Here is an 18322-nt window from a genome sequence, read left to right as displayed (position 1 = left end):
TATATATATAAGTTTTTATTTGTAAATGTTGTAAAAACACATTTTTTTTTTTTTTTTTTTAAAGGGGTTATCCAACATCATAACAATCCTCACAGAATGGCTGACCCCCCCTGGTCGTGATCATACTTATATGGTCCTTGCCACTGGGTTCAGTGGCAAGGACCATATAAGTATGGTCCTTGCCACTGGGTTCAGTCTATTGCTCCAGGGCCAGCTCTTTATCTCCCTGCTGGCCTAATAGGAATAGTCATGGCAGACCTGGGGGACATTGCCACATTCCCAGGGGTGGTTGATGGGGACACAGAGGGTCACCTCTCTGACTAGATGCTGTAGTCGCCATTTGGTCTGATCAAATAACCAGTATATACACTTTAAGATGCCTGATAGAGCCACACCAATTTCTACAATAGGGAAGACCCCAAGATCCACCCCACCAGCCACCGTATCTAGACACTGTGCCACTTCTACGGGAGTTATGGAAACATAGGAGAGTGAGGGGGACCGTTTCTGTAAATCCAGGCACCTCGCACAGTCTGGACATTGTGGCCAGCGGAAAACAGGGAATGTCTGGGGAACGCCCTGTTGTGGAGATACCGTAGGAGCGGGACCCATAACCAAGTGCCTTTTCAGGATACAAACGAGGATGACAGATGCCGACCGAAGGCAGATATCTATGGAAAAGTTCACCTACGGTGTTGGATTTCTTTGGTCGTTATCAAGTGCAGTCATTGTAAACTTGTTTATGCCAAATGACAGATGTACATCCTATCAATAGAAGCTCAGACCACAAAACATAGGTATGTCCATCTGTGGGTTTATGATGATACTTATGTAATGTTAGTAAAGGCATAAAACCAAACTTCAGACAAAGCACAATATAACACCCGATTTTTTATTTTTTATAATGGTACACCTTCCGTCACAAATAAATGTGACTTCTATTCACGTTGACCATAAAACAGGTCAGTTTAAACATCATCTTACATACGTGTATTACTTTTGTCTAATCTGCTTTTATTTTCTGATTGAAATTTATTTTATTTTTTTAGTTTGGGTCAGCAGTCTTGCACGAGCTACACAATACACAGGTTATGTCCATTGACTTTATGGTACAGTTTTCTACATGTGCTGTGTGACCTGACCTGTCTGATACATCTGTCTCAGTAGGTACTTGCGTTCCACATGTAATGATCCTGGAGCATATTTTTGCATAACGCTATGTTGTGCCAACTAGAAGTTTATGAATGAATTGCCAGTCACCTCCAATAAAGGTCTAACTGGGTGTTACTAGTTGAAAGCGTGTTCCTGCACAGTCTTCTAGCAGCACTGATTGAATAGTGTCAGAACTTGCAGGGACACGCCCAGTTGGACCTTTATTGCAGACTTGGGGCTCTTGCATACAGCTGTAGCAACTTTTGTGGCCTGCAAAACACCAAAACTGTCCGTGTGCATTTGGCGGAACGCCCTGTCCATAATAGAACAGTCCTATTCCTGTCTGTAATAACGACAAGAACAGAACATTTTCTACTTTTTGCATCTTTGCAGCCCCATTGAAGTGAATAGGTGCGGATCAGATGCAGGTGAGAATGGTTGAGTGCATGAGCCTTTATAGTAATTCATTCATAAACTTTAGAAGGAATAACAGAGGAATGGCCCACCAGAGTTATCTGGAAATGTACTGCATAATTGTTGTTACATGGGGAATGCAAGTAGTTACTAAACAGACAGGAAAAACTGAATTAGGGGACTATGTGCAGCCAACAAGAGAGTCTTTTTGGTGCCACATGAAAGATAACGTCACCTGCTCGGAGGCACTTTTACAAGGGTCAATTACTGGAAGAGGGAATGAGTATGTTGGTTCCTGAAAACTGGCCCAAATTCTTAATATATAAATACTAAGATGTAAAATTAAAAGATAAAGTCCTAAAAAAAATATGTTTAACAAACTGGCGCAAGTTTAAAGGTCTACAGCTAAGGCTACTTTCACACTAGCGTTTTTTGCTGGATCCAGCAGGGTTCAGCAAAAACACTTCCATTACTGATAATACAACCATCTGCATCCGTTATGAACGGATCCGGTTTATTATCTTTAACATTGCCAAGACGGATCAGTCATGAACTCCATTGAAAGTCAATAGGGGACGGATCTGTTTTCTATTGTGGCAGAGAAAACTGATCCGTCCCCATTGACTTGCATTTGGGGCCATGCGGATCAGTCTTGCTCTGCATCCCAGGACTGAAAGCAAACTACAACATGTTGCGGTTTGTTTTCGGTATGAGAACGCAACTAAGCAGAACGGAATGCATTTTGGAGCACTCCGTTCTGTTCAGTTTTGTCCCCATTGACAATGAATGGGGACAAAACGGAAGCTGCTTTTTTTCGGTATTGAGCCCCTATGACGGATCTCAATACCAGTAAACTAAAACGCTAGTGTGAAAGTAGCCTAAGCACTGCATTTTATATAGGTCATTTACAAATCGTATTTACATGTCTACTGTGCCTGCAAATAATTAAAGGGATTCTGTCACCTCCCCTAACCCAAAAAACGATTTTAACCACCTCCGGACCGCCTAACGCAGATGTGCGGTCCGGAGGTGGCAGCGCTGCGCACAGTCACGCATATACGCGTCATCTCGCGAGATGACGCGAATATGCGCGCGCGCATACGCAGTTCGCGCCGGCATTTCGCACAGCAGTATTTCGTCAGCAACCTGCCAGCCAATGATCGTGGCTGGCAGGTTGCTGATTTTTAAAAATCCAATCAAAGTGCCAGATATCAGATCATATTAGTAAATATGATCTGATATATGGCTGCCTGCTCCTCTGCTGGTTCTTTTCGTCGGTTGGATCCAGCAGAGGAGCAGGCTTCACAGTGAGTACACCAAACACTACACTATAGCCCCTGATCACCCCCCTGAACCCCAATTAACCCTTTGATCACCCCTTGATCACCCTATCAATCACAAGTGAAAAGAAAAAAGTGATCAGTGCAAACTGTCACTTTTTTTTTCACTGTTATTGACCGTTAGGTTTTAGGTATAGTTTAGGTCCCTTGGTTAGGTAGTTAGCGATCAGTTAGCGCCCAGCCCACCGCACCGCAGTCCGTTATTCGCTGATTAGCGTATCGCTAATCAGCATTTGTACTTTTATAGTATCTGGAAGCGATCAAAACTGATCACGGTCAGATCTTTAATTGTATTAGTGTCACTTTAGTTCGCCCTCCACCCAAAACGCAGTGTTTGCCCGATCAGGCCTGATCGGTCGCCCACACGTGCGTTCGCCCACACCCGCCCCACCGCAGTGACAAAAAAAATTTTTTTTTTGATCACTGCACATTCACTTTACACGCACTGCGGCGATAAAAAAATCAGTTTTGATATTTTTTATCAACCGCAGCGGCCTCCGGTACTTCGCTAGCCTCCCCTTTGTAAGACAGGCTTGCTTTTTTTTTCTTGGGTAGTCTCAGGGAATACCCCTAAATTTAGTTGCCCACATGTCTAACGGGGTATTCTTCTGAAGAGGCCTACAGGCTTCTGACCCAGTCGGATGAGGAGTGGGAACCCTCATCTGATGAATCCAGCGGGTCAGAATACGAACCTGTAGAAAGCAGTGGCTCTCTGACCCAAAGTTCGGACGAGGAGGCTGAGGTCCCTGATACCACCAGGCGTACCCGGCCCCGTGTCGCTAGACCGCAGGATCCGCTTCAAGAGCAGCAGAGTGGGGCTGGTGCTGTCGGATTACGTGGTGAGGCATACACCAGCAGCCCAGCCCTCCCTGGACCTAGTACCAGCACTGCCGTACAACCTGGTGAAGTAGCGAGCACCAGAAGGGCGGTTGAAGCTGGTACGGTGGCACGTGCAGTAGTGACCCCGTCGCAGCCACCGCAAAGACGTGCCCGTAGAGCCCCTAGAATCCCAGAGGTGCTGGCAAACCCTGATTGGCAGTCCCCAACTTCAGCCGCACCTGTAGTTTTCCCTTTCACTGCCCAGTCTGGAGTTCGGGTTGAGACAGCTCAGATCGGTTCGGCCCTGGGATTTTTTTAGCTGTTCTTGACTGCGGAGCTTTTAGACATAGTTGTGGCCGAAACAAACAGGTATGCCACACAATTTATCACCGCTAACCCGGGAAGCTTTTATGCCCAGCCTTTCCGGTGGAAACCAGTCCAAGTTTCCGAACTTAATACTTTTCTGGGCCTCCTCCTCAACATGGGCCTGACAAAAAAGCATGAATTGCGGTCATATTGGTCCACGAACCCGATTCATCACATGCCCATGTTCTCTGCTGCCATGTCCAGGGCACGTTTTGAGGCCATCCTGCGGTTCCTGCACTTTAGTGACAACACCGCCTCCCGTCCCAGGGGCCACCCTGCTTTTGACCGGCTCCACAAAATTCGGCCCCTCATAGACCATTTCAACCAGAAATTTGCAGATATTTATACCCCAGAGCAAAACATCTGCATAGACGAGTCCCTGATACATTTTACCGGGCGCCTTGGCTTCAAACAATACATCCCCCCCCGGTATGGGGTCAAATTGTATAAGCTCTGTGAAAGGGCCACAGGCTATACCCACAAATTTCGGGTCTATAAGGGAAAAGATCAGACCCTGGAGCCGGTCGGTTGCCCTGATTACCTGGGGAGCAGTGGGAAGACAGTTTGGGACTTGGTCTCACCCTTATTCGGCAAGGGGTACCATCTTTATGTGGACAATTTTTACACAAGTGTGGCCCTCTTTAGGCATTTGTTTCTAGAACGGATTGGCGGCTGTGGTACCGCGCGAACTAGTCGCGCGGGCTTCCCCCAACGGCTCGTTACCACCCGTCTTGCAAGGGGGCAGAGGGCCGCACTGTGTAACGAAGAACTGCTCGCGGTGAAATGGAGAGACAAGCGTGACGTTTACATGCTCTCCTCCATTCACGCAGACACGACAATACAAATTGAGCGAGCAACCCATGTCATTGAAAAGCCCCTCTCAGTCCACGACTATAACCTCCACATGGGAGGGGTGGACTTCAATGACCAGATGTTGTCTCCGTATTTAGTTTCCCGACGCACCAGACGCTGGTATAAGAAGGTGTCTGTATATTTAATTCAATTGGCTCTGTACAATAGTTTTGTTCTCTACAGTAAGGCTGGGAGAACTGATCCTTCCTCAAATTTCAGGAAGAGATCATCGAGAACCTCCTGTATCCAGGAGGTTCCGTGGCCCCAACCACCAGTGTAGTTAGCCGTCTACACGAGCGACATTTCCCCAATGTCGGTTCCTGGTACCTCAACCCAACAGTCACCCCGAAAAAGATGTTGTGTCTGTAGCAGGAGTGGAATAAGGCGTGACACCCGCTATTTCTGTCCTGACTGTCCGGACCACCCTGCCCTATGCTTTGGAGAGTGTTTCCGCAACACACCAGTAAGCAAACACGTTAATGTTCAGTTAAAAAAGTTAAAGTTTATATGTTCTGTTGCAAAGTTAATAAAATTATTGCGTTGCGGCCTGGTTTTTTCTTTTTCTTTTTTACCTTCCAGGTGGACCAACCGATCGACCACTGCAGCACCGATGTGCATTCTGAAAGAAGCATTGCGCTGCTGTCAGATTACACGCAAGTCAGTGTATGCGCGCTGCAAGACGGGGATTTTCTCCTCTGCACGTGACAGATACGTTGCCAAGGCATACGAGCTGAGAGAAATCTGGTTAGGCCAGGGCATACGAGCTAAGTGGGTATGGATGTAGGGCGGAGCTCCTATGTCCTGGCAGACGCCTTTCCCCTCCATTTTTTTTTTTTGGCAGAGATTTTTTCATCCACATTGATCGATGCGAATGAAGAAATCTGTGCCGTTCATTTTTTTCTTTCAGCCCAGAGGCTGAATGGAAAAAAAATATCTCATTACCTGTATGCTCAATATAAGGAGAATAGCAGAAACTCCTAATGCTGGCCATACATGTAATGATTGCGGAGACCCTCAAATGCCAGGGCAGTACAAACACCCCACAACTGACCCCATTTTGGAAAGAAGACACCCCAAGGTATTTGCTGAGGGGCATATTGAGTCCATGAAAGATTTAAATTTTTGTCCTAAGTTAGCGGAAAGTGAGACTTTGTGAGAAAAAAAAATAAAAATCAATTTCCGCTAACTTATGCAAAAAAAAAAATTTTCTATGAACTTGCCAGGCCCCTCATTGGATACCTTGGGGTGTCTTCTTTCCAAAGTGGGGTCACATGTGGGGTATTTATACTGCCCTGGCTTTTTAGGGGCCCTAAAGCATGAGAAGAAGTCTGGGATCCAAATGTCTAAAAATGCCCTCCTAAAAGGAATTTGGGCCCCTTTGCGCATCTAGGCTGCAAAAAAGTGTCACACATCTGGTATCGCCGTACTCAGGAGAAGTTGGGCAATGTGTTTTGGGGTGTCATTTTACATATACCCATGCTGGGTGAGATAAACATCTTGATCAAATGCCAACTTTGTATAAAAAAATTGGAAAAGTTGTCTTTTGCCAGGATATTTCTCTCACCCAGCATGGGTATATGTAAAATGACACCCCAAAACACATTCCCCAACTTCTCCTGAGTACGGCGATACCAGATTTGTGACACTTTTTTGCAGACAAGGTGGGCAAAGGGGCAAATATTCCAAAGTGCACCTTTCGGATTTCGCAGGCCATTTTTTACACATTTTTATTGCAAAGTACTTCTCACACATATGGGCCCCTAAATTGCCAGGGCAGTATAACTACGCCACAAGTGACCCCATTTTGGAAAGAAGACACCCCAAGGTATTCCGTGAGGGGCATGGCGAGTTCCTAGAATTTTTTATTTTTTGTCGCAAGTTAGTGGAATATGAGACTTTGTAAGGAAAAAAAGAGAAAAAAAAAAAAATCATCATTTTCCGCTAACTTGTGACAAAAAATAAAAAATTCTAGGAACTCGCCATGCCCCTTGCAGTACCTTGCAATCAAAATGTGTAAAAAATAGCCTGCAAAATCCGAAAGGTGCACTTTGGAATATGTGCCCCTTTGCCCACCTTGGCAGCAAAAAAGTGTGACACATCTGGTATCGACGTACTCAGGAGAAGTTGGGGAATGTGTTTTGGGGTGTCATTTTACTTATACCCATGCTGGGTGAGAGAAATATCTTGGCAAAAGACAACTTTTCCCATTTTTTTATACAAAGTTGGCATTTGACCAAGATATTTTTCTCACCCAGCATGGGTATATGTAAAATGACACCCCAAAACACATTCCCCAACTTCTCCCGAGTACGGCGATACCAGATGTGTCACACTTTTTTGCTGCCAAGGTGGGCAAAGGGGCACATATTCCAAAGTGCACCTTTTGGATTTCACCGGTCATTTTTTACACATTTTGATTGCAAAGTTCTTCTCACACATTTGGGCCCCTAAATTGCCAGGGCAGTATAACTACCCCACAAGTGACCCCATTTTGGAAAGAAGACACCCCAAGGTATTCTGTGAGGGGCATGGTGAGTTCCTAGAATTTTTTATTTTTTGTCGCAAGTTAGTGGAATATGAGACTTTGTAAGAAAAAAATAAAAATAAAAAATCATCATAATTTTCCGCTAACTTGTGACAAAAAATAAAAAGTTCTATGAACTCACTATGCCCATCAGCGAATACCTTAGGGTGTCTACTTTCCGAAATGGGGTCATTTGTGGGGGTTTTCTACTGTTTGGGCATTGTAGAACCTCAGGAATCATGACAGGTGCTCAGAAAGTCAGAGCCGTTTCAAAAAGCGGAAATTCACATTTTTGTACCATAGTTTGTAAATGCTATAACTTTTACCCAAACCATTTTTTTTTTTGCCCAAACATTTTCTTTTTTATCAAAGACATGTAGAACAATAAATTTGGCAAAAAATTTATATATGGATGTCGTTTTTTTTGCAAAATTTTACAGCTGAAAGTGAAAAATGTCATTTTTTTGCAAAAAAATCGTTACATTTTGATTAATAACAAAAAAAGTAAAAATGCCAGCAGCAATGAAATACCACCAAATGAAAGCTCTATTAGAAACATAGAAACATAGAATGTGTCGGCAGATAAGAACCATTTGGCCCATCTAGTCTGCCCAATATATCTGAATCCTATGAATAGTCCCTGGCCCTATCTTATATGAAGGATAGCCTTATGCCTATCCCATGCATGCTTAAACTCCTCCACTGTATTTGCCGCTACCACTTCTGCAGGAAGGCTATTCCATGCATCCACTACTCTCTCAGTAAAGTAATACTTCCTTATATTACTTTTAAACCTTTGCCCCTCTAATTTAAAACTGTGTCCTCTTGTGGTAGTTTTTCTTCTTTTAAATATGCTCTCCTCCTTTACCGAGTTGATTCCCTTTATGTATTTAAAAGTTTCTATCATATCCCCTCGGTCTCTTCTTTCTTCCAAGCTATACATATTAAGGTCTTTTAACCTTTCCTGGTAAGTTTTATCCTGCAATCCATGGACCAGTTTAGTAGCTCTTCTCTGAACTCTCTCTAGAGTATCTATATCCTTCTGGAGATATGGCCTCCAGTACTGCGCACAATACTCCAAGTGAGGTCTCACCAGTGTTCTGTACAGCGGCATAAGCACTTCACTCTTTCTACTGCTTATACCTCTCCCTATACAGCCAAGCATTCTGCTGGCATTTCGTGCTGCTTTATTACATTGTCTTCCCACCTTTAAGTCTTCTGAAATTAATGATTATTGTTAATGTGTATTTTTTTTGTAAATCTTTCTTTTCCATTTATACTTAATATTTTTGGTGTTTTATTTTTATTTTTGTAACTTTTTTTTTTTTTTTTTTTTTACTAACTTTCAGCCCCCTTAGGGACTAGAACCCTTGTCCTATTCACGCTGATAGATCTCCATTATCTATTAGTGAGAAGAAAAGGAGGTAAAATTCATTTGTATGGTAAGTTGCATAACCGAGCGATAAACGGTGAAAGTAGTGTAGTGCCGAAGTGTAAAAAGTGCTCTGGTCATGAAGGGGGTTTCACCTAGCGGGGCTGAAGTGGTTAAAGCAGCCATGCAGCACAGCTTACCTTGATTAGGCTGTGCTCTTTTATCTTGTAATCCGTCCAGCAGTTTCTGCAAAAAACGACTTTTATTGATATGCAAATGAGTCCTGAATGTGCCCAGAGGGCAGAGCCCAGTACCGCCCCTCTTACAGTGCCCAGCCCGCCTTCCTTGCACTGTCTAACCGCCCCCAGCCTCTCCTCACTCTCCCTCACGCCGAACGAACTCTCGCACAGGCGCAGTACCCACTGAGGGCTGCGCCTGTGCGATCAGCAGGAGACTGAGGGCAGGAGCTTCATCCTCGTCACTGGGCATGCGCCGAGCCCAGTGACGTCCGATGCTCGCTCTTCCCTCAGTCAGCAGGGAAGAGCGAGCATCGGACGTCACTGGGCTCGGTGCATGCCCAGTGACGAGGATGAAGCTCCTGCCCTCAGTCTCCTGCTGATCGCACAGGCGCAGCCCTCAGTGGGTACTGCGCCTGTGCGAGAGTTCGTTCGGCGTGAGGGAGGGGGAGGAGAGGCTGTGGCAGGCTGGGGGCGGTTAGACAGTGCAAGGAAGGCGGGCTGGGCACTGTAAGAGGGGCGATACTGGGCTCTCTAAGAGGAACAAAACGCCCCTCTGGGCACATTCAGGACTCATTTGCATATCAATAAAAGTCGTTTTTTGCAGAAACTACTGGACGGATTACAAGATAGAAGAGCACAGCCTAATCCAGGTAAGCTGTGCTGCATGGCTGCTTTAAAATCGTTTTTTGGGTTAGGGGAGGTGACAGAATCCCTTTAAGGAACACCTTCCATCGCACAATTTTAGCTGTAGTCAACTACTGCAGACACATGAAAGAAGGCACCCCCGAAAAAAATCTTCCCGACACACATGAAAGCACGCATACTTAGGATAGATTAAACATGATAAGGGTCTATTAAATAATAATAAATATTATACAAAGAATGGCCACACCTTTTTACATTACACTTTATATTAAAGCATTAATCACAGGTAAAACTTGCTAAATGTATAAAAACACAAGAAATACATACCTCCCACTGCAGATGCGGTGGTATATTTCGGATTTGTAGCTTCCGACTCCTAAAACAAGACCAGAAGAAAATTAACGTTGGACCTTAAAGGATGCTCAAAATTCAGAGCACCACATTTAAACTGGCATCAGACTTTTCTATGATTGAAGAGTCCGGGATATAGATGAACACACAAATCTTAAGTGACTTTACCAATGATTAATATCAAATACCTAGGGCTCATGCACACAAACGTTTTTTTTGCGTTCAGTATACTGGCCGTTTTTTTTTTTTTTAGTTCAGTACCAGTTACTTACACTGAACCATTCATTTCAATGGGTCAGCAAAAAAAATAAATAAACTGAAGTGTCTCCGTATGCATTCCATATCCATATTTCCGTTCAAAGATAGAACATGTCCTATAATTGCCTGCAAATCACGTTTCGTGGCTCCATTCAAGTCAATGGGTCTGCAAAAAAAAAAAAAAAAAAAACACCGAACACATACGAAATGTACTCCCGTTTCGCTTTTTTGTGGAACCATCTATTGGAAATGTTATGCCCAGCCCAATTTTTGCAATGTAATTACTGTATTTGCCATACAGAAAAAAGGAACGGAACCACTACTGAAACATAAAAACAAAACAAAAAAACATCCGTTAAAAATGGCCCGCAAAACACTGAAAAAGCCATATTGTCGTGTGCATGAGCCCTAAGAGTGTGACTTGTAACTGGCTAGGAGCTAACTGATCACATACAATTGCAGTGGAATTCCTATCATTCCTGGTCTTTGAAGTTGAAATCATTCAATTAGCTCACTTCATATCCACCGGACCCCCCCCCTTTAATGTTTGGGGAGGGATAAGAGGAGTTTTATCCAGCCCCCTCCCCTATCCCATCTACAAGCCTGCATTATCACTTTGGTGGGTTACAGAATGCAGATGACTCATGTCTGGTGCTTCACTGGTTAAGGAGTCTGCAAAGAGACATTTCTTGTGTAGAACTTACAGCCAGACATTTGTGGTGGTGGAGAGCTCGCTGTACAGTTTGTTTAAAGGATGAACAAGCAAATGCCTGAAATGCCACATACTCCTTGGGATTCCCAAGAACGCACATGCGGAAAAAAAAAAAAAAAGTTTTTTAAAATATATATCTAGCAGTGTGCACATTCTATTAATACGCACAAGCAGCAGATAATTGGGTCACATTCACACAGGGGGCATGCTTGGTGCAGGGTTTCTACATTGGCCAGATGCCACCTTTAAAATGATGTGGAGTTATACATTTCCATTCACAGAGTGGTGGCTTACTGTGCATTTTTAAGCACTACAAGGGGATTTGGTTGGTTGTTTGTTTTTTTGCTCCTCTCCCAAAAAGTTATTAGTGCATTTCAAGGCCACATTCAAGATATCCATTCCACAACTTTAAAATCCATTTACAAGCCCCAGTTTTTGTCAAGATAAACAATTATACAAGTATAATAATTGCACATAATAAATGTACAAAGCAAGTCAACCATTAACTCATTCGTCCTTTGTGAACGTGGATTGTACATGGATAAAGGTTATAGGAAATTGTAATGTATATACTGTTTGGATAGAAAGAAAAAAAAAAATGTGGCATGCGGAAAAGTTACACTTTAAACAATTTTAGGTGTCAGCGATTTAAAACAAAATGCAATATATAAGTAATTGGGAAAATCACTACGAAATGCAGTCTTAGAAATGATTCAAAAACATTTTACAATTTTAATAAATTTACAGTTGTTCCAACACATTTAGTGGCCATGTCAGGATTGGCTTTTGTCCTGCCCGAAAGGAAACATTACCGGTAGTTGGAACCCAAGATCACTGTACAGCGTTAAAGCAGCCATTGGGGGCGTCTCGTACAGCTTTTTCTGGCAGTTTTTCATGTCAAAGCCAGAAGTGGGTTGGAAGGGAATCAGAAATATAAAAAGGGATGACTTCTGCTCCTTTCTGCTGGATCCATTTCTGGTTTTGGCATCAAAACTGACAAAAAATAATAGAGATATATATAGACATATATCTATATCTGTGTGAAAGACGCCATTCTTAGGATGCTGCTACTCTATTTTTGCTTGTAAAAAATGCTATGAAATTAATCAGTTTTTTTCTAGCTTTTCTAGATGCCATTTTTAGTCACACTTTACAGCATGCTATGAAAACAGAAATAAAAGTTAAAAAAAAAAAGACTTGAAAAAACAAACCACCCATAGGGTGGATTCACATAGGATGTTAGTGGCTTTTTTTTGGCCTCTATTGGACATTTGATTTTTGCTGAAAAAAATATAAATAAATTAAAAACAGTATATAGGAGTTATTAACCTGAGGACACAAGCATTATTTTGCTTTATCCATTTTTTTTCCAGTTTGGTGAGGTTTTTGTGTGTTTTGGTTATTAAAGTATTGAAGTAATACCTTTCAGGCGTTTTTGCAATATAGTGAAAAAATAAGGAAAAAAATACCACTGCTAAAAATCTGCTTGTGAAGGATGCCTTATAAATCACAAAATTGGTTTTCAAAAAGCACCAAAAAACCTAAGCCAGTATTGAGACAAAAAGAAAGAGAAAATGTGATCATGTATTTCCAATGTGGGAACAGAATCTGAAATAGGACTGCAGATCATGCAATACCTACTTGCCTCTGAATCTTAAATTCTAGCCTAAAACAAATAGGCCACCGGGCACAGGAATTTATATCCAGAACTATACCAGCACATGGACTTGTAAAATACTACAAATGCGTAAATAACTGAACAAAGACAATGACATGTTTAACATTGGCCAAGTTCACTTTTGATTAAAAGGAATGAATATTTGAGGCCATATAAAAACTTTAAAAAAGAGAGAGCATCACGATGTGGGAGCCAACTGAAAGCTTCAGAAGAAAAAAAAAGCAGAGCACTTTTTGAATTTATTTCCTTGTGCCTCACCAGAGCACACTATAGTTCATGCAAGTGCAGTCCAGTCTAGAGGCACATGAGTTCTAGCTGTTGTCTCTACTGCTTTTTGATAGACTTTTGGAAAATTTCTACACTGTCCATGCATATACCACATCGGCCAACGACATTGCAGAGGGTGTTGACTGGTAGATTTATACAAGACAATCAATTTTCAGCTAAGAAATCAATTCCAATGAATCAAAAATAAAAAAATTGCCTTAAGACCACCAAAACTAATGCTTTATAGTAGACATTGGACACATTACTTATAAACCCGATAGGGTCCATTCACACGTCCGTTGAATGGGTCCGGATCCGTTCCTCAATTATGCGGAACGGGTGCAGACCCATTCATTCACATGGGGATGGAAAGGATGCGGACAGCACACATTGTGCTGTCCGCATATACGGTCCTCGGCTCCCGAAAAAAATAGAACATGTCCTATTCTTGTCCGCAATAGCGGACAAGAATAGGCATTTCTATAGGGGTGCCGGCCTGGTGTATTGCGGATCCGCAATACACTACGGACGTGTGAATGAACCCTTAGACTGGGTTTCCACATTTATGTAGTTTTTCAAACCAAAATCTGAAATTGGGGACACCAAGGAAAGACCTACTCGTTTGGAATCTTCTCCTTTGCTCGCGGTTCTTGTCCATACTGAATGTGGTTTTTATGCTATGAGTTTATTGACTTTTTTTCTAAACAGATCGTTGTTTTTTGGCCATTATTTTCCTATATGGGCAGTGTTTGAAAAACACCCAAAAAAATAAATAAACCACACAGATATTATTTTAGTTTATTTTTTGTTAAAGGCGAGAGGCCCCACAAAAAAAAAATAAAAAAAAAAAAAACAAAATCGGGGCAAAATATTTTATATATATACTATATATATATATATATATATATATATATATATATTTGCATGTGCAATAAATGGCTCTAAAGTCACAAAGTGCACAAAAACACAATTAAAAACCTATATGCGAACCCACGCTAAGCTGACCATACACCCTAGATCTGCAACGGTGAACAGAGTGCCCAGACTGCAACCAAAAACCCACTTATTTAAATCGCAAAGTGCCAACACTGCAATTTCCCCTGAATACTACAGCCCAATATAGTATATCTTACATGTACTTTATCATTCAGCTATAATAGCCTGCCTGCATGCTGTGATGAGCAGCAGGAAAAAGTCTAAGGCATATTGATACACCATACACTAAGGGTGCGGGTGCCCACAGAAAGGGGGCGGGTGCCCCGTGTCATAGGTTCGCCACCACTGCCTTAGATCTATGATGGCTGAACCTGCTGATTTCGACCAACTGTAAGGTCTATGATGCCTCCTTACTCTGCCCCCTCCCCCCCCGAACCCAAGGATCAGGCATGTTGTATTTCAATGCCCGATACTTTTGTTCTTGGGGAGATGAGCAACAGGTGAGCGAGTCTGGCAGCTGCTTTCTCTCCTCGCCCCATTCATTACATATGCATGCTCAGCAGAGCATGCAGCTATACGGGAGGATCAGGAGAGATGGGCCAAGTAAGCCAACAGTTATTTCATGTGTATTGCCTGCTTTCAGTCTGAGCCGTATTTTTATTTTCTGTTTGTAACAAAAAAAAATAAAAAAAATTTTTTTTTTATTAAAATTAAAAAGCCCTCAGATGGCAATTGATATACAAGTAAATGCAGAAAGGGGAAGGAAAAAAAATAAAAAAAAATTACTTAAAAAAGGTTTCCTGTAGTTAAAAGTGCAGACACTGATTGTGTTAGGCGGCACACTGCTTGTACAAGTTCACACTACATGCCACAAATACAAAGAGACTACCTAAGTAATACCATATGAAATGCCACAATTTTTCTCAAACACACACAAAAAGAATAGTTGTGGGATTCTGTGTAAAATCACAGTAAATGCCTGCAGAATTCTATTTGGTGCCACATTAAAGAGTGAATCACACACACTGCCGATACAATGGTAAAATTGATGGCAATTCTGAACTGCTCAGCACAAACACTGAGAAGCATAGTATGTTTAGATTCAGTCCAAATCATATGTTCACATAGCCATACGAGGGCTTGTTTTTTTTGCAGAAGTTGTACTTTCCAACGCCACCATTTAAATATTGCATATGATGCAGTGGGAAGCAGGAAAAAAAAAAATTTTTTTTCCAGTTTTATGGGTTTTTTATTTACGACGTTCGATGTGCAATAAAACTGACCAGTTACTTTTATTCTACAAGTCAGTAAGAATCCACCGATACTTTATATGTATAGTTTTTCTTGCGTCTTGATAAAAATAAAATGAAAAAAAAAAAACTGGTATTTAATTTTTGGTAGAAAATGAAGCAACCAAAAATGGCGAATTTTCCATTTATTTGTATTTTGGGAAAAGGGGGGCTATTTGAATATGTTTTTTTTTTACTATTTTTTTTTTAGTTCCCGTAGGGAACTATAACAATCAATCATCTGATTGCTATCATAGACTCCAATGCACTTGCATTGGAGTCTATGATGATTTCACTACTTTCCTATGGAGCCCTATTACAGGCAAGGGCTCCATAGGAAATACTGTGCAGCAGCCTCCTGTCATTCACAAAGACAGCGGCTGCACACAAGCTCCAGCTCCTCCCATCGCCAAAAGAGAACGAGCCGGAGCACCATCAAAAGCGCGCGCTTTCGGTTTTCAGCACACTCAGAAGCAGTGGTCAGGATTGCCCACAGCATCTGAGGGGTTAAATGTAGGGATCGACCGATTATCGGTTTTACTGATATAATCGGCCGATATTCAGTATTTTGACTGTTATCGGTATCAGCATTTATTTTGCCGATATTCCGATAACGTATTGGGAACACAGATCGCGCTGCTGATAGCACTCTCCGTGTTCCCTCAGCAGCATAGGGGAGAAGGAAGCAGTGTCTCCCTCACCCCTGTGCTGCCGCCAATGAGAGGAAGGAGGACAAGAGAAGGGGAGGGGTTATGGCCACTGTGCCACCAATGAAGAGAAATCTCTCATTCATTCATATACAGGAGGCGGGAGCTGGCTGCAGAATCACATAGCCAGCTCCCGACCTATGAGCGGTAGCTGCGATCCGTGGCACCTGAGGGGTTAACTACCGCAGATCGCAGCTACCGCTCATAGGAGGTCGGGAGCCGGCTATGTGATTCTGCAGCCAGTTCCCACCTCCTGTATATGAAAGAATGAGAGATTTCTCTTCATTGGTGGTGCAGTGCGCCCCCCCCCAGTATTAATCATTGGTGGCAGTGGCCACAGGATCCCCTCTCCCCTGCTCCTCCGATCGGAGCCCAGCAGTGTAATCCTGGGGCTCCAATCGGTTACCATGGCAGCCAGGACGCTATTGAAGCTCTGTCTGCCATGATAAACCTACACGTTAACAACAAACATTAATTTTCTGCAGATTTGTGTAGGAATTTTTTATTTTTTTTCACAAAATGAAAATTCCCAGAATATCGGTATAAATTATCGGCTATCAGCCTGAAATTATCGGTATCGGCCCCAAAAAAAAAATTAAAAAAAAAAAAAATCAATAATCGGTCGATTCCTAGTTAAATGTCCGCGATTGGCATTACTGTCGGTTGCGGATATGAGCCGCGAGTGTCTGTTATAAGAAGCAGGCTGCCACCCGCGGCGCTTACGGCGCTTTGAGGGAAGGTGTTAAAGCATTACTGCGATTGCTTCCTTCATATATGGACATACATTAGGGTGTATCCACATGACAGACTTGCTGCGTGTGGATTTCTGCCAACTTCATTTATATGAATCTGCAGAAATATTGTAAAAGTCTGCCATGTAAAGCCAGGGACACACACACACACACACACATACACACAACAGGAAATACAGCTGAAAATCCCCTGTAGTTTGGTTTCCGCCAGAAAAAAAAAAAAAGCAACAAAAACGTATTACATGCAGTTTTTGCTGCGGAAAGGCCAGCAGATTTCACCCTCTCCCATTGGAAATATCTGTGTAATAAATTGACGTGCTGCGGATTTCAAATCTGCAATACCGCAGATAAATAAGCAATTCTCATCCGCTTTGCTGGGATTGTACAATGGTGCGGATTTGCCCTACGGAAATCCGAGACAGCAAATCTGCAGCTAATCCATCACGTGTGACTCTGGTCTTAGTTCCAAAGAACAATTTTTTTTCAACCATTTTTTTTTTTTTTATTCCACGTATTTCAAAAGTTTATGTTGTTAACATATGGTACATGATTTTGTTTCTGCCATTGTAAGTCCTATAGAGAAGCAAATAATGCCAGAGTAAAAATAAAAGTAATTCCTACAACATTTTAGGGAAAACTTGCCCCTAAAAAACTCAAAAACACGCTGCAGATCAAAGACTTATGGAAATTTATAAAAACTGAAAATAGTCATTTCTACAGTTAAATGGGAAAGTTGCAGAATTTTTTTTAAACAAACCTGCCATCCCCAGAGTCTTGTCGGTGTGTAGAGTTGACAACCTACCTTGTACAACAGAGTTTTAAGTGGCCAATGTGAAAACTAAAATATTTAAAGCTTTTTTTATTCTCTCATGTGAATAGTCACATGAAATAAAGAAGAAACCGCCAAATTTACTAAATATGTTTAGAATAAAATCCGGATTTAAATAGTTTAACATGCTGAAAAAAAAAAAAAAAAACACACACACAGAAAGCACAGTGCAGTAAGTGGTCATTTTGGGAGGATACATTTCCTTTCCAGTCATCTGCATTGAGCATGCTCTATACCAGCCATGAACTGATCTGGCCAGCCATACCCGACTAATTGGAATAATTTTCACTAGTCGATCCGATTTCATTGTACAATAGCAAATTTTATTGAGCACATACAAACGCTGAATAAAAGTATTTTTGAATTAGTCATGGTAAAGCATGTTCACTGTATATATATATTTTTTAAACTTCCAAACAAAAAGGAGGTAGCTGTTGAGGAGGGAAGAAAAAATAAATTAAAAAATAAAACACATAACACGCACCACAAACCCTTGAATACTTGCAAGTAGGCGTCTCAATGCCAACTAACCACTACTTGATGTCGAGCACACTAAATGACATTGTGAACCTACTCCATGTGTAAAAAAATTAATAAAAATAAGGCAAAAAGTGTGAGGTGTCAAAAACTAGTAACTCTGTGGTCACCAGGGGGCAGCGGTCTACTGCAGTCTATGGAAGGCAAGCAACATGGCAAGCTCCTGCGTGAGAAGAATGGACAATAGGACACAACATTCAAACTGGTGGCAGGAAGGGCGACTGGTTGAGAACGTTTGGTGCCATTAATGTCACATGGACGCAAGTGTTGCTGAGGTTTTAAA

The 18322-nt window shown here is 42.1% G+C and overlaps 1 protein-coding gene across 2 annotated transcripts in view; it reads right to left on the bottom strand.

Annotated features, from left to right (window-relative positions):
• Positions 1-18322, bottom strand: part of IGF2BP3 (insulin like growth factor 2 mRNA binding protein 3) — a 115037-nt gene that overhangs the window by 62341 nt on the left and 34374 nt on the right. For both annotated transcript variants that reach the window (XM_044294418.1, XM_044294419.1), the window contains exon 3: positions 10051-10099. In XM_044294418.1, the coding sequence (XP_044150353.1) occupies positions 10051-10099 (49 nt within the window). The remainder of the gene's footprint in view (positions 1-10050; positions 10100-18322) is intronic.

Source organism: Bufo gargarizans, chromosome 5 (genome assembly GCF_014858855.1).
Source record: "Bufo gargarizans isolate SCDJY-AF-19 chromosome 5, ASM1485885v1, whole genome shotgun sequence".
Lineage (NCBI taxonomy): Eukaryota > Metazoa > Chordata > Amphibia > Anura > Bufonidae > Bufo > Bufo gargarizans.
Note: the sequence above shows the minus strand (reverse complement) of the source record. Positions and strands in the feature narration are given on the sequence as shown.